The sequence below is a fragment of the Melopsittacus undulatus genome, unplaced genomic scaffold (assembly GCF_012275295.1).
Source record: "Melopsittacus undulatus isolate bMelUnd1 unplaced genomic scaffold, bMelUnd1.mat.Z mat_scaffold_149_arrow_ctg1, whole genome shotgun sequence".
In the NCBI taxonomy this organism is placed as follows: domain Eukaryota; kingdom Metazoa; phylum Chordata; class Aves; order Psittaciformes; family Psittaculidae; genus Melopsittacus; species Melopsittacus undulatus.
The window spans coordinates 1-19,612 of NW_022994113.1; the positions used below are offsets into that span (position 1 = coordinate 1).

A 19,612-nucleotide genomic window follows, 5' to 3' on the forward strand; every position below is an offset into this window, starting at 1 on the left:
AGAAGTCCCGTAACCTGCAGGCACAGTATGATGTGAGCATACCCCTGGTGTGGGCACCACAGGGTCCCTCCGCACCACATCACCACCACCACGCTCTGCCTCCCGCAGCGGCGCCGCGGAATGGACATCAAGCAGATGAAGAACTTCGTGTCCCAGGAGCTGAAGGGACTGAAGCAAGAGCATCGCCTGCTGAGCCTGCGTAGGAGCTGGGGCTGGGGGCTGGGGACTGTGGGGGTCAGGAGAGCCCTGGGAGCCCCCAGAGGGTCTGAGCTGTGTGCAGGGTAGTGGAGGCTGTTGGTGCAGGTGTCTGTAGTAGGGGGATGACCTCTGTGCAGAGGCTGTTACTCTAAACATCCATCTCTGGCTCTGCAGATATTGGTGCCTGTGAGTCCATCATGAAGAAGAAAACCAAGCAGGACTTCCAGGAGATGATCAAGGCTGAACACTGTGAGTGCTGTTCTCTGTCCCACATCTGTTGCTACCCTCATCTCAGTCCTTGCTCCCCCAGCTTCTGCTCTGACCCATGGCCTCACTTGTCTCGGTCCTGGGCAGCCTCACACCTGTGTGATCACAGGACATGGAATTCCAGACTGGTTTCTGTTGGAAGGGACCTTAAAGCTCCTCCAGCTCCAACCCCTTCCACTGGAGCAGCTGCTCCAAGCCCCTGTGTCCAACCTGGCCTTGAGCACTGCCAGGGATGGGGCAGCCACAGCTTTCTCTGGGCACCCTGTGCCAGCGCCTCAGCACCCTCCCAGGGAACAGCTTCTGCCTCAGAGCTCAGCTCAGTCTCCCCTCTCTTGGGCAGGTTCAAGCCATTTCCCCTTGGCTTGTCCCTACATCCCTTGTCCAAAGCTCCTCTCCAGGTTTCTTGTAGCCCTTTTAGGCACTTCCAGATCATTTTATTGGGGTGGGTCTTGAGGTCCTAAATAGGATCAAAGCCACATCTTCAGAGGGCTGGTGCATGGTGGGCTGGGGCACAGCATCACGAGCCTGCCCTGTTCCCTGGGGCTCGGGGAGGGAGGCTGAGCTCACACAGCAGCCCAGGGCATGGGTGAGGTGACACTGCCTCTGGCCCCACTGCAGCTCTCCTGGAGGGCTTCGACATCCGTGAGAGCACCAGCTTCATAGAGGAGCACCATTGACCGGCAGGTATGATCGTGCAGGACAGGGGATGGGCTGCCCTGGCCCCCTCCATCCTGCTGCAGCAACACTGGGGTGCTGGCAGCAGCCTCCCACCTCCTGCTCTGCTCCCACTCAGGTGTCCCCCATCGAGAGCCTGCGCCTCATGTGCCTCCTGTCCATCACGGAGAACGGTGAGGCACCTGCTTGCTTTGGGCAGGCACCACAGCAACCGCAGCCGTGGCACAGAGCTCACCCTGCTCATCCCACAGGTCTCATCCCCAAAGACTATCGCTCCCTCAAAACCCAGTAACCTGCAGGTGAGCATTAGCTGGGGGCTCAGTGCACACCAGGCTTGTGTGGGATGGGGCTTCCCCCTACTGCTACTTGGGCACCTCTGCAGGACAGCCCCTGCTTGCTGGGCTGCCCTAAGCAGCCTGTCCTCCTGGGAATGTGGCACTGGTGCTGATCTCATCTGGATGCCCCTTCCCCAGAGCTATGGCCCTGAGCACTTGCTGACCTTCCACAACCTGAAGCGCATGGGGCTGCTGACAGAGCAGGCGGCTGGGGAGACTCTGACTGCAGTGGAGAGCCGGGTCAGCAAAGCTGGTGACCGACCGGGCTGCTGGTGAGAGCGGCTGCAGCCACATGGCAGTCATGGATGCTGTGGCACAGAGCATGGCCCTGCACTGCTGCCAGCAGCTCTGTGTGCCTCTGCCCACAGGTTCTGAGCTGTGTCTCTTTGCCTTGTTTTCCAGGAAAGATCACGGATGCGTTTAATTCTCTGGCCAGGAAGAGCAACTTTCGAGCCATAAGCAAGAAGTTGGGGTTGGTATGTGCTCATGTGACTGCTGCTCTGCCCATGTGCCCACTGCTGCCAGAGGAGCTCTGCTCAGCCTGTGCCCATGGGCTCAGCAGCCACGGAGACATGGAGCACATGGGGCTGGAGCTGCAGCCACCCCAGGCAGGGGGTTCTCCCTGGGCAGGGGCTCATTGTGGTTTCCTGGTCTGTCCTGACTGGGCTGCACTGGTGCAGTGGAGGGCTGAGCACTGCCAACACTCCAGGCCAGCTCCAGCAGCAGTGTTGGCTCCATGCAGCTGCCTGGCTCAGGGTGGCAGCTCCGTGGCCTCTGTCCTGGGATGGCAGTGACGTGAACATTTCATCCCTGCCCTCAACACCCATTTGCAGGGGCTGGGGCAGGGGGGCAGGAGGTGGGGGCAAGGCTTGCTCGGAGCCTCTGTCCCTCCCCTGCCTGCACCTTGGAGGGGCCGGTGGAGCCCAGGCAGGCTCGGTCCCTGTGCCCCAAGCACCGCACCCCTGTGCAGATCCCCCGGCTGGACGGCGAGTACGACCTGAAGCTGCCCCGGGACATGGCCTATGTCTTCAGCGGGGCCTACGTGCCCCTGAGCTGCAAGATCATCGAGCAGGTGAGTGCCCACACGTGTGCCCCAAGCCCAGCCTGCCCCGGGGCTCTGCTGCTGCTCACCCCTGCTCTGCTGCAGGTGCTGGAGCGCCGGGGCTGGCAGGGCCTGGAGGAGGTGGTGCGGCTGCTCAACGGGCACGAGTTCTCCGTGTCAGGTAGTGCCGGTGCGGGGTGGGGGGGGGCCGGGCTGCGGGTCCCATAGCCGGTCCCACAGCCGGTGCCCCATGCAGACAGCACAGCCGAGGACAGCACCGAGGCACAGCGTGTGGTGCTCGCCGTGTTCCTGGGGGGCTGCACCTTCTCCGAGATCGCGGCGCTGCGCTTCCTGGGCAAGGAGCGAGGTAGGACCGGCGGGGGAGGGAGCCCCGGGACGGACGGGGCCGGTCCGTGGCTCCCGCAGCTCAGCGCAGCCTCTCCCGCAGGATGCAGGTTCATCTTCCTGACCACGGCCATCACCAACAGCGCCCGTGTGATGGAGGCCATGACCGAGGCTCGGGCCTGAGGCCGATACCGGCGGCGGCACCGGGAGGGGGGGGGCTCGTTTGGGTGGGGCGCGCCCGCGCACGGTCACGTGGCTGCCGTCAAACACGGAGCGCCGTTATCTGTGCCCTAACGGCGTTGGTCTCGCTTCTGATTGGCTCAAACGGGCCGGAGGGATTTGGCTGCCATTGGCTGGCGGCCGGCGTGGGGTGGGGCCGGCAGCCAATGCGGCGGTTGTGGGCGGGGCCTGCGGTGACGCTGTCGCTGGCGGCAGCCAATCAGCGTGTCCGGGAGACAAGTTTGTATCCGTGGAGCGAACGGTGGGAGCAGAGCGGAGCGGCAGCCATGAGGAAGAGGTGCGGGGCGGGGGAGAACCGGGGCCGGGGGAGAACCGGAATCAGGATGGGGATGGACCGGGGCCGGGGGTGAACCGGGACCGGGGGGGAACCGGGATCAGGATGGGGGGCGGTGGCGGGGGAGAACCGGGAGCGGGGAGAACCGGGAGCGGGGGTGAACCGGGTCCGGGGGAGAATCGTGACCGGGGGTGAACCGGGACCGGGGGTGAACCGGGACCGGGGATGCGGGGGGGGACACCGAGGCCAGCCCCGGGCAGTGGTGGTGGTTGTGGTGGTTGTGGTTGCGGTGGTCAGGGGCGGTGGGCCGAGGAAGGCTGTGCTGAGGGGACCATGTCCGCTGCCCCGACGGTCGCTGATGTCGCTGCGCCGGTGCCCGCAGTGAGGTGGTGGCGGCCGAGGCCGTGTCGTACCTGAACAGAGCCATAGCGGAGCTGCGGGACATCTGGGAGGAGATCGGCATCTCGGAGGAGCAGCGTCTGGAGCGTGTCTGCACCGTTAACATGCACATCAAGGTGAGGCCGGGGCTGCGGCTGGAGCTGCACCGGGAGCGTGGCCTCGGGGCCGGCTCCGGTGGGAGCACACCGGGACCCGGCCGCGGCTCTGCCCTCGCTGCGTGCTGCCGGGGCTGCCCTGGAGCCGTCCCTCGGCTCGGCCCCAGCCGTGCGCCCCCTCTATAGCCCCATATCCCTGCACTTTCCCTTCCCCATCCCCGGGGCCGGCTCCCCTCTAACCGTGCCCGTGCTGCAGCACCTGCTGGACATGATGGTGGCGGAGGAGGAGGGTCTGAAGGAGCGTCTCTTGAAAAGCATCGCCCTCTGCCGGAGTGAGCTGGACACCCTCTGCAAGGAGCTGCAGCTGGACCCCGTTGAGGTGAGATGCTGCTTCCCTCTCCCGGTATCCTGCTGGCCACAGTCGGTTGTTGCCTGGCCTCTGCCTGGTGTCCTGGGGAGGTCAGAGCTCATTCAAAACCCCTTTTTCCTAATGCTGGGGCTGGAGGCTCCTTGGCTCCTCTCAGGGAGATGAATGTGAGCAGGGCAGGGGCCTTGCAGCATCTCATTTTGTGTGTTGCTGCTGTCCTTGTGCCTTCCTGGGGAGCACCTTCCTCAGCACAAGGGCTTGTATCTTCGTTTAAGGAGTCTAAGTTTTGTTTAAGAACTTCAAGGAGAGCTGTGAGTCAGCTCTGCAGGAGCTGATGTCTGGGCTATTGCAGGCAGAGGAGGAAAGTACCATCCTGCAGATGGAGAAGAACCTGCGTGCCCGTGTGGAAGTGTTGGTAAAGCAAAAAAGGGACAGGCAGCAGGAGCTCAAAACCCTGCAAGAACAGGATAAGGATCTCTGCAGCATCCTCTGCACAGCCCCATTCAACATCAACAGCAATGCTGTGCCCAGCCTGGAGGACCTGGATCGCTACAGGCGCCACTTGGCCTCCCTGACCACTGAGAAGGTAATGGGATGGGGTGAGGGCCTTGCCAAGGGGCACGCAAGGGGCTGGCTGGTTCCTGACGCTGCTCCTCATCCCCAGGAGAAACGACGAGAGGAGTTTGTGAGCAGGAAGCGGCAGATCATCCTCCTGATGGAGGAGCTGGACCACACTCCAGACACCAGCTTCGAGCGAGAGGTGGTGTGTGAGGATGAGGATGCTTTCTGCCTGTCTGAGGGCAACATCGCTGCCCTCCAGCACCTGCTGCAGCAGGTACTTGGCTCACTGAGGCAGTGGGGCTGTCAGTGGGCATCACTCAGGGGTCAGGGAGCCTGAGGGCAGTGAGCCAACATATGCTCATGTCCATGGGGGCCACACTGACCTGGAGCTGTCCCCTGCAGCTGGAAGCCCAGCGGTCCCTGAACGAAGCCGTGTGTGCAGAGCTGCGCTCCAGGATCCTCATGCTCTGGGAGCGGCTGCAGATCCCTGAGGAGGAGAGAGTGGCCTCAGCAGTGCACATGGCTGGGTCCAGGGCCAAGACCATACAAGCTGTAAGGACCACCTTGTACCTCTGAGTGGGGGGGGGGGGGGGGGGGGGGGGGGCAGCAGCTCCGTGTCTCACACAACAGCAGTTGGATGCAAAGCAAACAGGACAAATACTGCCCTTGTGGGTGAGGAGCTGGGATTTCATACTGGCAACTGCCTTGGCTTAGAAAGTGGTTTATGCAGAAGGTAAATCTTGTTCTGTTCCTCTTCTTATGCTGCCTTTCCTGAGCCTGTGCTCTGCTCCTGTTGGCAGCTGCAGTTGGAAGCAGACCAGCTGGAGGAGATGAAGCTGCAGAACATGAAGTCTGTGGTCCAGGCGATCCGGGCAGAGCTGGCTGTTTACTGGGACAAATGCTTCTACACTCAGGAGCAGAGGGAAGGCTTCAGTGCTTATTATGATGGTGGGTGCTGGCTCTTCCTGCTTGCTGACCCCTGTGGGATGTCTGCTGCCTCGAGGGCTGCACTCTGCTCGCAGCTGGGATCCCGGCTGCCTCCTGAACATGCTGTTGTATCCTCTCCAGAGGACTATACAGAGACCCTGCTCGAGCTCCATGATGCTGAGGTGGAGAAAATGAAGAACTACTATGAAGCACACAAAGATCTGTTTGGAGCTGTCCAGAAATGGGAGGAGAACTGGAAACTGTTCTTGGAGCTGGAGGTATTGTCGGGCAGGAGTGTGCTCTGCCAGGCTTGGGGCTAGGTCACCACCAGTGCACATGTCTGCTTCTGTGTGCAGTGCTGGTGGGAATAACCAAGGAGGCATTGAGAACCCCGGTGGCTGCGTGAGGGGATGGGGCACTGCTGGAGCCTTGTGGTTGGTGCTGGGGACTCTGCAGCAGGGATGGTTCCTCTGGGGATGGTGTCCTGAGGGTGTGTGTTGGTCTGTGAGACCTGGTGTGTGTTGGGCTCTGTCCTGACCTCTCCTCTGTACCAGAGGAAAGCATCTGATCCCAGTCGCTTCGCCAACCGTGGGGGAAACCTGCTGAAAGAAGAGAAGCAGAGAGCAAAGCTGCAGAAGACACTTTCCAAGGTAGGTTCAGCCCTGGAGAAGCTGTGGATAGGCCTGCATAGAGCCGAGACAAGCGCAGCACAAGGGGCCAGCAGGGTGTCCCTGGGCACAGAGAGCTCCCCATTCTGGGGGCAGCCTCTCTACACTGCCCTTATGTCCTCATCAGCTGCAGGAGGAGCTGCAGAGCAGGATCCAGGCCTGGGAGCAGGAGCAGGAGGAGCCCTTCCTGATGAAGGGGCAGCAGTTCATGGAGTACGTGATGGAGCAGTGGCAGCTGTACCACCTGGAGAAGGAGAAGGAGAAACAGGAGCGGGTGAGTGTGGAGCTGCACATGAGCCTCTGCTTCAGTGCATGCCAGCGGCTCATTGATGGTGCATTGCACACCAATGGTTCGGTGTCTTGGTGGCCCTGCCCTGCTGGGTGGGAGCTGCCCCAGCTGCTGCTCTCTTCACTCTGCTTTGTGTGCAGCCACCTTTCTGTGCCAGCAGGACTGGTGTCCGTTGCTGTCAGTGTCTGTGTGTGTTGAGCCCTGTTGTTGGTCCCAGCTGTGCCAGAGCAGCCTCTTGGCTCTGGGTACCTGTAATCCTGCTGCATGGCTGTGCCATGGGCCGGCTGGTCCCGGCTGGCAGGAGCTGTGCTGCTGCTCGGCTGGGCTCTCAGCACTGGTGTCTCACACAGCAACTGAAGAAGAGCCGGCAGATCGAGGCAGAGATGATGTACGGCAGCACCCCACGGACACCCATCAAGCGGCGGGTGCTGGGCCCCCACACCCCTGGCAAAATGCGGAAGGTAAAGCTGTGGGTGCAGGAGTGTGGCTGCACTGGGGACACCACAGCCCTGCCTGGGCTTGGCTTGCCCTTGGTGGGGTTTGGGAAGCTGGGGGAGGGTCTGGGCTGTGGGCACCTCTGCTCTCCCTGGGGCAAGGGACCTGTTGTGCTCTGGAGGCTCCACACAGCCGCACTTGAACCTTGGGTTCCCCAGCCTGGTGCAGCCATCAGCATCCTCCGTGTGACACAGGCTCTGCTTTCCCTGCAGCTCAACGGCAATTCCGTGTCCAGCACCACCCCCAACAGCACCGTGCGCTCAGCCTTTGGGGGAACCATCTACCACTCACCCAAGTCCAAGCTGCCGCCTTCCGGAGGGAAGGTAAAGAGCTGCCTGGGAGGAGAGGGCTGAGCTCTGCTGCTCTGCTGCTCCTCTGCCAGGCTCCTGCACCAGCCCCTGTTGGTCTGTGTGCTGCTGGGCCACTGCTGCCATCCTGGCACTGGAGGGAGGAGGAGGAGGAGGGTGACAGCACTCGGGAGCTCTTCCTCCAGCCCAGTTGCTGCTGTTGCTCAGTGCTGAGCCTGTGGCCTGGGGGGCCCTCAACACACACAAGTGCTGCTGCATGACCCAGGGCTCAGCCCAGTGCCCTGGAGGGCTCCTGCAGCATGGAGCTGCTGTGGTGCTGCCAGCGCCCGGTGCCCCCTCACTCCGGTGGGTTCTCCCGCAGGTCGGCTCTGCTCGGACCCCCAACCGCACTGCCATGAGGCCGCCCCGTCCTGGGCACCGGGACCGGAACAAGGAGAACGTGTCGCAGCTGAACGGGACCACCCTGAGCGGTGGGTGCACCCCCAGAGCCCCCGCCCAGCGTAACCACAGCATTAATTCTGTTGCCAGCACCTATTCTGAGTTTGCGGTAATTCACCTCTTCTCCCCCCCCTCCCTTCGCTGAGCAGCATGGGGGGTGCTCCTCTCTCCCCGAGCATCCCATGGGGCAGCAGCACTTTGGCTCTGCATCCATAGCTCAAAGCTGAGGTTTGGCCAAGGCCAAGTGCTGCCCATGGCCCTGGAAGCCCCTGAGCAGCCACAGCCACATGAGAGGTGCAGCCCATGCCCCCTAGAACAGTGCTGCTGCTGGGGCTGTCTTGAGCTGCTCCAGCAAAGTCCTTCCCTTGTCCCCATGGTCATGGTGCTCTGGGGCTGCTGGTGCTGCTGGTGCTCTCCATCCCCCCCGGGGGCTGCAGAGCAGTCCTCTGGCACTGTCCTAGCCCAGGCAGCAGGAGAGGGGAGGGGAGCAATCCTGACCCCACAGGCAAGGGAAACTTCCTGCTGCCTGCATGGACTCATCTGTCACACGGCATGCAAGGCATGAGGCTCTGCTCACTGTCCACTGCAAACAGACCCTGGCATCTCTCTTGCCTTCCCTTGGTCCCTGCAGTGTGCAGAGAGCAGCTTCCTGCTGCTGGATTGGGGTTTGCTATCTCGGGCTGGCTGGAGGTCCCTTACCCCCCTCAGCATGGGCTGAGCCCAGGCATTAGCTCCGACACCAAATGGCCACGAGCCTGGTGGCAGCTGAGCTGGGATCTGCTGAGATCTTTGCCCTGCTGCTGGGCTGATCCAGGCTCATGCGCAGCCCAGGGCTGGTTTGGTTTGTGTTGGAGGCAGTTCCTGCCAGCTCTGCCTTTGCTCTGGTGCTGGGCACCAGTGTCCCTGCCCTGCTTTGCTGAGGCTCAAGTGCTGCTGGGCTCTGACAGCTCCGAGTCCTCGGCTGCTGGACCCAACCTGGCTCCTGCTTCTTGTTCCCACAGCGCGAACTTTCAAAGGCCTCCAGATCTGAGAGCGGCTCCCACGTCCTCAACTCCACCACCACCACTGCCTTCTGCTGATGCCTGCCTGCCGCTCCTCCCGCTGCAGTGAGTGTGCTGGGGCAGAGCCCAGCTCCGGGTGCACAGCATCCTGCACCCCAGGGCCTGGCCTGGCTAACGGGGGGTCCTGAGGGGGCACTTTTAAAAACCTGCTTTTATTTGGGGAAACTCTTGCAAATGTTCATCATTAAAGGCTTAGTTGAGGGGTCACCTTAGGATGGGGGATGCTGGCCCCTGCCTGGCTGGGGTGAGGTGTGCGGGCTCTGCCCTGCTGAGCATGCTCTGGGACAGACAGGCCCTCGGTGCTTTTCCCCTCCGTCATTGCTGTAGCTGTTGTCCATCAGCAGAGCTTTCCTTTGCATCCCAATAGGCCTGTGGGAGTGGGGGCTTTGCTTGACCCCCCTGGTGCTGGGCTCACCCCTGCTCCAGGCTGGGCCTCATCTCTCCCCATGGGGAGAAGCAGTGTGGGGGTCCATGGGGAGTAGTAGGGCCTTTTACTGCCCTGGAGCTCCTCTTGCCCCATCAGGCACCTGCTGCTGCCTGAGCAGAGGTGACTGCAGTGGGATAGGGATGAGGCTTTGGTCCCTGTGCACAGGAGGGGGCAGCTGGGCCAGCCCCCAGGGTGAGCTCTGTGCTGCCTTCCCTGTGCTGGGGACAGCATGGACCTGGCTCCAGCACAGCCATGGGGCCTGGCTGCACCTTTGCAAAGGAAGCTCTGTACATATGTGTCTGTCCCTGATCATGACTAACTTGCACCTTGTTATTACTACAGTCCCCACTCACTGTTATTTATTCTCCAGGTTCTGTCCCTTGCTCTGTAACTGTATATACTGTTCATTGGAATAATAAATGTGTGTGTGTATGTCTGGGGGGGACCGGAGGTGCCCCAGGGAGGGGTGGGCTCAGGGTTAGGTTGGGGCCATCCTTCAGACACAGCACAAACCACCCCAGCCATTCTATAAAAGCAGATGTAATAAATGCATCCAGCCCAGCCTGGGGTTGGCTTCAGCCCTCATGCAGCTGCAGCCCCACTTGAGGCTCCGAGTTCGGCTCTGCAGGGACTGAGTCTGAGCAGGTCTGGTCCTGGGGGGCTGATGGCAGAGTGGGGGTAAGGCAGGTTCCAGCAGCAGCAGGGTCCTCACTGCAGGCAGCCGTGGTGCTGGGGGGGTCTGGGGGCTCCCGCACACAGACATAGGTGGTCCAGGGCCCGCACACCACTGCCTCTGCCCACAGCCCCTGTGCCACCAGGTGCTCCACGCGCCGGGGGCAGTCGGAGCTGGCATCGTCCCCGTGGCCCAGCTGCCCGTATTTACCTGCAGACAGCACAGTGGGGCCATGTGCGGCCCTGGGGGCTCTGTCCATGAGGGGCCTTGGGGAGGGGATGGGAGAGCATCCGGTACAAGTGGCTCCAGGCAGGAGCAGAGTGCTCTGCTCTGAGACCTTGTGGTAATGAAATCCAGCCTGGTTGGAAGGGACCTTAAAGCTCCTCCAGCTCCAACCCCTTCCACTGGAGCAGCTGCTCCAAGCCCCTGTGTCCAACCTGGCCTTGAGCACTGCCAGGGATGGGGCAGCCACAGCTTCTCTGGGCACCCTGTGCCAGCGCCTCAGCACCCTCACAGGGAACAGCTTCTGCCTCAGAGCTCAGCTCAGTCTCCCCTCTCTTGGGCAGGTTCAAGCCATTCCCCTTGGCCTGTCCCTACATCCCTTGTCCCAAGCCCCTCTCCAGGTTTCCTGCAGCCCCTTTAGGCACTGGAGCTGCTCTCAGGTCTCCCCTTCTCTTGTCCAGGCTGCCCCAGCCCAGCTCTCTCAGCCTGGCTCCAGAGCAGGGATGCTCCAGCCCTCGCAGCATCCCCATGGCCTCCTCTGGATTCACTCCAAGAGCACCACGTCCTTATGCCCATTTAAGAACCGAGAGCAGTCAGCAGCAGGGAAGCACAACAAGAGCTGCTGTGGGTGGTTTCCCATCCCAAAGGCATCACTTACCCCAGCCCCAGGTGTAGAGCTCCCCACCTCCTGCAGCAGGACAGTGTGTGTCACTGGGTGCCTGCAGCACAGGGACCCGCAGCCCCCAGCCCAGGCACTCACGTGTGACAGCAGCCGTGTGCCGGGAGCCGCAGCTGACCCCGCTGACCTCCGGCTCCTGCGGCAGGTCCAGCAGCGCCGGCAGCGCCTGGATGGAGATGAATGTGGTGGCCTCGGCCTCCGGCGGCTCCGGGCTCAGCAACGCAGCTCCTGCAAGAGCCGACATCAGCTCCGGTGCGGCACGGACCCCACAGTGGCCTCAGCAGCGGCCTCACCTGCTGCAGCCTCACCTGCTCCAGCCTCACCTGCTCCAGCCTCACCTGCTCCAGCCTCCTCACCCTGTGCCCGCTCCTCAGCCAGCGCCTTGCAGGGCAGAGCCAACTGCCCTGACTCGTTCCAGCCCCACATGTAGAGGTCTCCTGCCTCTGCAGGAAGGGGAACACGTCAGCCCCAGCCCTGAGCCCCCTCTGCTGCTCAGGGCACCAGCACTGGAGCCCTGCAGGTCACAGCCCTCACCGCTGACACTGGCTGAATGCCACCCGCCTGCAGCCACAGCCGCCATGGGCACCCCGGCCAGCGCCTCCACCAGCCGCGGCTGTGCCTCCGACTCCAGCATCCCATGCCCGAGCTGCCCATGCCTGTGGGAACAACAGACACACAGGATCCCCCCCATGATCCTGACCCAGCCCTCGGCTCCCAGCCCCACCGTGAGCCCATGATCCTGACCCAGCCCCTCCTGTGCCACCAACCCCAGTCCCCTGCAGCCCCCATTGCAGCCCCCCAGCAGTGGGGCTGCTGAGGGCTCACTGGCAGCACAATGCCTGTGACAGGTCTGCGCTGCTGTGGCCAATGGCACAGCTCTGAACTGGTAATGGTGTTCATGAGGTGGTCTCTCCATCGCCTGTTGCTCACTGAGCTCATCTGGGCTGTGCTGAGCCAGTGACCAGCAGCGCTGCACCCCCATAGTGGAAGCCACAGGCCAGGACTGGGGTGGCACAATGCGCCTGCAGCTCCTGGCACCGGTGCTGCCCAGCACAGGGACCAGCATCCTGACAGCCCAGTTACAGCCTGGGCTGGTGGTGAGCGAGGGGGACAGAACAATTGTCACAGTTGTTGCCACAGCAGAAAGAGTTGGATGTGGGTGTGAAAGTAAACAGCTCAGTCACATGCAGCAGGTGAATGTGGTCCTGGGGAGTGTCAGTGTCAGGACAGGATGACAAACCCCTGCTGGTGCCATGACACTGAAAGGCTTCAGCCTTCACTTCATGGGAATGGCAACGATGCACCCAGACAGAACCCTGGCACGGCTGAGACCCACAGACAGGCAGGGAAGGGTTGGTGGGAAAGGGGCTCTAGGCTCTCCCTGCCTGAGAAGGGGAAAGGACTGTGAAGGCTTGAGCAGGGCCAGTGGACGGCTGTTACTGAGCGGCTGTTACTGAGGGGCTGTTACTGAGGGGCTGTTACTGAGGGGCTGTTACTGAGCGGCTGTTACTGTGGGGCTGTTACTGAGGGGCTGTTACTGAGCGGCTGTTACTGAGGGGCTGTTACTGAGCAGCTGTTACTGAGGGGCTATTACTGAGGGGCTGTTACTGAGGGGCTGTTACTGAGGGGCTGTTACCGAGGGGCTGTTACTGAGCAGCTGTTACTGAGGGGCTATTACTGAGGGGCTGTTACTGAGGGGCTGTTACTGAGCGGCTGTTACTGAGGGGCTGTTACTGAGCAGCTGTTACTGTGGGGCTGTTACTGAGGGGCTGTTACCCAGGGGAGCTGTTACCAAGAGGCTGTTACCCAGGGGAGCTTGTTGGGGGTCGAGCATGGGTGCTTGAACAGGCCTACAGCAAGCTGTGAGAAAGTGAACTTATGACCCCAGGTTAAAAGAAGAAGAAGTGTCAAGATCAGCAAAACAGGAATCCAATAACAGGATGCCGGTAATTGCAGAAGCATGATGTAATGCTAAGCTGATGCGAAGGTGTGAAACCAATCAGGAGAGGTAAAGGGGAGCGTGTATCCCTCATGGGCAAAGTGAAGCAGCCAATCAAGTAATGCGTGATCGCGTGTAAGACAGTATATTGAGAGCAGCTTTGTAATCAATAAACGGAGCATTTTGTGAACCTATATCGTATCGGTGTTTTCTCCCCTCCACCTGGCCGCGGCATTCTGGTGACCCCGACGTGATACCAGGAGAGAGAGAGACCGCGGACGAGAGAAGGTGGAGATCCCGGCTGCCCGAGAGAGGCAGGCTGCCCGAGAGAGGCAGGAAAAGAGCTCAAATTACGTGGCCACGGCTGACCGGTGAGTCAGGCAGACTGCGGTCTGGTTCGGGATGGGTTTCGCTGTATCAGCGATAGAAAAGGCTACGACAGAAGGAGTGCTATGTGTAGCGAAGAAAACAGGGTACTCAATACCCCGACAGGAACTTGTGGACTTTTTATTTTGGTGCTGACGAAGGGGGTTGTTAGAAAATACGGGACAGTTATTCTCCAAAGATCAATGGCGTAAGACAGGGGAAGAATTGTGGGAGTCGGTGAAGCTTTTAATCTCGAGACTTGGGAGAAAATTACTAAGGAAGAAGCCCCTGATTTATGGATGTTTTCAGTCCTTCCTAAGGTGAAGGGAGCAACCCTTAAAGAGACAGACCTAAAGTTAATGTTGAAATGGTCGAAGACACGTTACCCAGAGATTTATGAGTCTACCGGATTTGAGATATCCTTGTGGAATGGGGCAGGAGTTAAGCTGTGGAATGCAGCTACAAAAGGCAATGATGCTGTGAAAAGTTTGTCAGTCATTTGGAGAACTGTTTTAGAGATGTTAAAGTAAAAAAATGAGATCATGGAGATCAGCGTGCCCCCCCCCCCCCCCCGAACCTCCACTGGTTGCCGCTGCAGCAGCGAAGACTGAGGACGGGGATGAAGACGATCCTTTCGACCTGAGCCCTATTGACCCCGAGATGGAGCCTGTGCACGTTCATCAGTTTGCTGTTGCTGCTCCTGAGATTCTGATGCCTGATAATGCTGATGCTGACCTGGATGGTGCTTTTGACCTGGAGCCTATTCATCCGGAAAAGAAGCCTGATTTATATCCCCCATATCCTCATGATAAATGGGTAGCTGTAAAGGGAGAAGTGAGATGGGTGGGGGATGCAGATGTATTGCATGGTTTCCCTGTGGTGTATATGCTGGTTCAAAACCCGCAGTGGGAAAATCTCTTGTATGCTCTTATCAGGAGTATCAGGCAGAATGTGTCAGACCGTGGAGTTGGGACCCCATATACAACTCCTTTGATACAGTCTGTGATACTCATGTACTAGAAGTTGGTAAATATAAGTATGTCCATGTTTCTATCTACCCTTGCAAACCTTTATAGATATTGCTGGCAACTTCCTCCAACATAGGCTGGCCACCTGTGTCGGAACGAGTGTGCATTTTGGTCAGTATAAAAGCCCAAGCCTCATGTGATGTGAGGGAGGCAGAGCCTCTGCAGGGACACCCACTAAGGCTGAGCCTGCCTCCTCGCACTGCAATGATGCTCCTCGGAGCTGGTTTCCTGGTAGTCTTTACAGGGTCCTTGTGCCACGTCCTGCATGTGGGACCATGTAGTGGGAACAATGATTGTCTGGATTTTGTGTTTCAAATACTGTAGTTGTGTGCAGTGTGCTTGTGGGATCCCATATGTGTGTGTGTGTGTCTGTGTGTGTGTGTGATGAGGGCAGACAGTGTTCTGTATATTTTTTGTTGTCAGGTTCATGTAAAAGTTTTAACAGGTAGCAGTTTAACCTTTCGGGCAAGAAAAGGTTAATGCAAAAGTGCAGTTGCCGATAGGCCGGTGGTTTTAGCTGTGCAAAGCAGGGTGAGCAACTTTGAAAAAAAAAAACCAAAAAACAAAAAACAAAACAAAAAAAAGATAGAAAAAAAAGAAAAAAATAGAAAAAAATAGAAAAAAAATAGAAAAAAAAGAAAAAAATAGAAAAAAAAGGGTAATGATAACACATTCTAGCTGTTATTAATGACTGTAGTTTTGTTGTATATTTGTTGTGTGTTGCTTCAAGCTTGTTTTCCAGACAATATGCATGTGTGATCTAAAAAAAAGAAAAACATCACTTGGGGGCAACTGAAAATTAACAGCTTGAATATGCAGCTTGTAAAGTAGCTATTATTAGAGGTTGGGATTTTGCATATAAAACCACCTGTATTTACTAGCCAGTTGCTAATAAGAAACTATACGTTGTATTGTATGGATTTGTCACTTGTAAAAGAGATGTTAAAGAATGCAAATTTGCAGCAGCTGCTAGAAAATGCTAAGGTAAAAGCTAGAAAGATTCTAAGATGATGGTACTGTTACAAAGCAGGTAATGGAACAAATTAAGAGGGTGGGAGAACTCCACTGGTAAGAAGTTTCTTTGGTTAGTCCCTCGCTGCCATTAGCATCTTCAACATGCTGATGCACTCTGTGATAGTTACTCTGCTCATGTAAATCTGTGTGTGCTTTGCTGTAGTAGTGACTTGTTACTGGGTGAAGCAGGTGAAACTCTGCATTGACAACAAGGTGCAAGGACAGAGATTGACCAAATGCCTGCTACCACAGTCAAGGGCAAGACTGTGTTGGCCTCTGTGTCTGCCACCAAGAAGAACCTTTAGCTCTGCTGTTGGCTGTAACCCAGCAGGCGTAGAGCGGTGGAGACACATGTCATGCCAGACCTTGATGTGAGGGATGGCCTCCGCTGTTATCAGAGAGCCATCCAGGAGAAAAAGGGCAGGCCCAGCTGTGTACAGCTATCAACAGGACCATACTGGCTGCCAGCAAAACATACCAAGCCGCAGAACTCAACCACATAAAGAAACAGCAATGGTAGAAATCTGTGTAAAATCTTTGTAATATTTGTTCTATTATGTGTGACCATGGGTAATGGAAAAGTATACTGAGCACATCTGTTAAATCCCAACTATTCCAACCTGTTACATGGTGTGTAGGATTCACTGGTATGCCACGTGTTATAAAGGTTCCAGTGACTTCAAATCAGACTAATCTTACTGAGCTAATGCTGCCTAGAGCAGTGGGTTGTTATGTTACACGAGTCCAGCAGTGACAGAGCAGACACACCAAATTGTAAAAAACCTTTAGTAAAACTAAAAAGGGGAAGATGTGGAGACAGTTCTCACAGGAGAATGGGTATTTGGTACATGAGCTCTGAATGACTCTGAGGGATACAGCAAGGCCGTGGGAGGCCTGAGGAAGCCTAAGCAAGCAAGATAAGAAGAAGCTGTAATTCACTGAGTGATGAGAACTGTGGACTGTTGGCAAGCGTTCGAGGTCAAGTTCTCACACCTGTGCTTAACCAATTCTATGTTAGTCACTAAGGGTCTTCAAGACAAGTATCCAATCATGATATGCCAGATTACTGTAGGTGTGTGTAAGCAATAGTATATAAGGAGTTAAAGCTTTGCAATAAAGGGCTTCTTGTCTGATCAAAAAAAAAAAAAGGGGGGGGAGTGTAATGATGGAGCAAACTCCTTGACTGTTAACACTGTACAGTTACTTCTGCAGCTGCTTCACATCCCCTTTGCATTAGAATGCTTCTGGGCATGTGTTGTATGAATCTTTCTGATCATTCTGAATCTATTCACAATGAAAGAACTTACTGTAGAAACAAATCCTATAGACTCTTGGTTAAAATCGTTAGGAATAAGTAGTTGGTTAAGGAGTTTAATCATGATGTTTAGTGGACCAATAATGATTATGTTGTTAATTTTGTTTTTTGGACCTTGTCTGTTACAATGTATTATGCAACGCATGCAGCAGATGACGAACGCCTTATTTGAAAAAAGAGGGGGAGATGTTGGGGGTCGAGCATGGGTGCTTGAACAGGCTTACAGCAAGCTGTGAGAAAGTGAACTTATGACCCCAGGTTAAAAGAAGAAGAAGTGTCAAGATCAGCAAAACAGGAATGCAATAACAGGATGCCGGTAATTGCAGAAGCATGATGTAATGCTAAGCTGAAGCGAAGGTGTGAAACCAATCAGGAGAGGTAAAGGGAAGCGTGTATCCCTCGTGGGCAAAGTGAAGCAGCCAATCAAGTAATGCGTGATCGCGTGTAAGACAGTATATTAAGAGCAGCTTTGTAATCAATAAACGGAGCATTTTGTGAACCTATATCGTATCGGTGTTTTCTCCCCTCCACCTGGCCGCGGCACATGGAGCAGGAAGAGAAGGATCATAGAACCACAGCATCCCAGCCTGGTTTGTGTTGAAGGGACCTTAAACCTCCTCCAGCTCCAACCCCTTCCACTGGAGCAGCTGCTCCAACCCCTGTGTCCAACCTGGCCTTGAGCACTGCCAGGGATGGGGCAGCCACAGCTTCTCTGGGCACCCTGTGCCAGCACCTCAGCACCCTCCCAGGGAACAGCTTCTGCCTCAGAGCTCAGCTCAGTCTCCCCTCTCTTGGGCAGGTTCAAGCCATTCCCCTTGGCCTGTCCCTACATCCCTTGTCCCAAGCCCCTCTCCAAGTTTCTTGTACCCCCTTTAGGAGCTGAGCCCTGCACTGTAAGGATGAGGTGAGGCATGGATGTGGTTCTTGGCCATCCTTTGCCACTGGAAAGGAGATGTTTGTGCTGAGCTGATGGACCAACAATCTCAGCTGGGCACCCAGTGAAGGGCACAGAGTGAAGCATCCCCACAGCACCCAGAGAACCTGAGACTGGAAGAGAGACAGGCCCACAGAGTGCACTATAGAATAAAACCTATTAATAAGTGGGGGCTGCAAGTGAGCTGTGAACTGCACATCCCTGTGTGACAGGCTGATGAGGCAGTCCCCAAACCTCCGGCTGTGTTGCACTTAGTACTGCACCCCATGAGGAGGATCCCTGTCACCGTCCTACACATACAGTGCTGGGCAGTGCAGGAGCAGTGCTGCAAGACCAGGCAGGAGGGGTATGTGCCTGGCAGCAAAACTGGGACAATGAACAGCACCTGGGACAAGACACCAGTCCCTCCATCATGGTACTGGCCTGTAGACATGGTGTGGGAGAGCCAAAATGGGAGGGGAGGAAAGGAGGGAGAGGCTTGAGCCCCAGTACTGGAACACAACTGCACCCCCATCTTCATCCCTGAGCAACCCGCACCCCATCCCTAGCACCAAGGACAGACCTGCACCCTCAGCCTCAGTGCAGGAGGGAAGTGCTGTAACTCAACAGCAGTTGTATGCGACTGAAATGACTTTAGAGGTGTTAATTGTAGCTCAGTAATTACATGTAGCACCAGGGACAGCAATAGGATCACGAAGCCATGAGTGGTGTCTGCTCCTTGGTTATGCCTCTGGTTGTGTCAGCACTTTATTGGATTATTGTAGCCCCTTGGTAAGCCCACACTACACAAACCTGAACCCGTCTGTCCTGTGCCTGCAGCTACAGCAGCTCAGCCCCTGACGTGACCCCAGCAGCAGCATCCTCTCCCCTGCACCCACAGTACTCCCCATAACCCCCGATCATTCCTGTTGCACCTCCCATCATGGGGTGATGCACTCAGCCCCACATCCACCCCTGCCCCAGCTCCCCCCCAGCCCCTATGTCCGTGATCCCATACGATGTCCCCCACCCCCCCCTCCTCTCACCTTCCGCCGCCCCACGCGTGGACGTCCCCTCCGGTGCCCAGCAGCAGGACGTGCTCGGTGCCCAGCGCCAGGCTCCGTGCGCGCAGCCCCGCGGGGAGGGCTCTATAGAACGGCGGCCGCGGCAGCGCGAAGCCCCCTGGGAGCAGCGGGAGCGGGGAGGGGGCGGGGCCCCGGGGCAGGAACCGGCTCCAGGCGGCGGACCGGAGCCCCGCCCCCCGCCGCCACGCGCGCGCCGCCGCCGCCCCCCGGAGCACCACGTGCGTCTCGGACGGGAGCGCCTCGCGCCAGCCCCGCAGCTGCCGCCGCCGCCCCGCGCTCCGCAGCTCCAGCCCCGCCCCTACCGGAGCACCACGTGAGCGGGGGGGGCACCCCCGGTACCGGCACCGGGGGGGGCACAGCCCATAGGGAGCAAGGGCATCCCTGGGTACCGGCACCGGGGGGGGGCACAGCCCATAGGGAGCAAGGGCATCCTCGGGTACCGGGGCTGGGGGGGGTCAGGGGCATCCCGGGGCACCCGTCCCGTGCATCCCGCACCGGGTGCGCACCGCGGCGGAAGTACCGGGGCACGGGAGACTCCAGGGAACCGGTACCACGGGAAGGTGGAGGAGCCCTCCCGGGGGCCCGGGACAGACCGAGGGGAGCGGGCAGGAACCGGGCGGGCCGGGGGCAGCACCGGGCGGGCGCTCACCCGTCTCCACCACCACGTAGCTCCATGCGGGCCACACGCGGCGGATCCCCCCCGGGCCCGGCTCCAGCCGCCGCGGGCCGAGGCCCGGACCCGGCTCCCCCGCAGCCTCCTCCGTGCTGAAGCCGAAGACGAGCCACGAGGAGCCCGCGGCCGCCATTGCTGACGGGGCGGTACCGGGAGGCGGTACCGGCGGCGGCGGAGGGAGGGACGGAGGCGGAGCCGTGGTCCAAGAGCAGCTTTAGTGCGGTGTCACCGGGCGGACCCGCCGCCGGGCCGGGCTCAGCCGCGTCCTCCCGGTTAAGGCAGACGGTGGCAAAG

General features: G+C 58.4%; 3 protein-coding genes across 4 annotated transcripts; 2 read left to right on the forward strand and 1 right to left on the reverse strand.

Annotated features, from left to right (window-relative positions):
- Positions 1-5: 5 nt before the first annotated feature.
- On the forward strand, positions 6-3,097 carry LOC117438338 (vacuolar protein sorting-associated protein 33B-like; the record flags this gene model as incomplete). The annotated part of the gene is given in 14 exon segments (XM_034073885.1): positions 6-32; positions 109-199; positions 373-447; positions 1,084-1,136; positions 1,138-1,149; positions 1,259-1,313; positions 1,392-1,431; positions 1,607-1,721; positions 1,723-1,747; positions 1,878-1,951; positions 2,446-2,547; positions 2,623-2,698; positions 2,774-2,884; positions 2,966-3,097. Coding segments are annotated over 14 exon segments (936 nt in total), but the record flags the coding sequence as incomplete, so codon positions are not given.
- Positions 3,098-3,189: 92 nt separating this feature from the next.
- LOC117438342 (protein regulator of cytokinesis 1-like) lies at positions 3,190-9,360 on the forward strand. Of its 2 annotated transcripts, none has more exons than XM_034073887.1 (14): positions 3,190-3,379; positions 3,759-3,891; positions 4,127-4,249; positions 4,590-4,823; positions 4,902-5,072; positions 5,201-5,350; positions 5,599-5,746; positions 5,867-6,003; positions 6,280-6,375; positions 6,521-6,667; positions 7,033-7,143; positions 7,390-7,500; positions 7,847-8,032; positions 8,925-9,360. In XM_034073887.1, the coding sequence occupies exons 1-14, from the start codon at positions 3,249-3,251 to the stop codon at positions 9,000-9,002; spliced, it is 1,956 nt and encodes a 651-aa protein (XP_033929778.1). In that variant the 5' UTR covers positions 3,190-3,248; the 3' UTR covers positions 9,003-9,360. The 2 variants fall into 2 exon arrangements, with proteins under 2 accessions (XP_033929778.1, XP_033929779.1); XM_034073888.1 differs by having other exon boundaries at positions 3,191-3,379; positions 7,847-7,955; positions 8,925-9,037.
- A 626-nt stretch (positions 9,361-9,986) lies between these two features.
- On the reverse strand, positions 9,987-19,451 carry LOC115946227 (RCC1 domain-containing protein 1). The gene is made up of 7 exons (XM_034073881.1): positions 19,295-19,451; positions 18,607-18,943; positions 11,520-11,641; positions 11,324-11,428; positions 11,067-11,213; positions 10,965-10,994; positions 9,987-10,294 (listed from the first exon to the last, which is right to left on the reverse strand). The coding sequence occupies exons 1-7, from the start codon at positions 19,449-19,451 to the stop codon at positions 9,987-9,989; spliced, it is 1,206 nt and encodes a 401-aa protein (XP_033929772.1).
- Between the last annotated feature and the right edge of the window lie 161 nt (positions 19,452-19,612).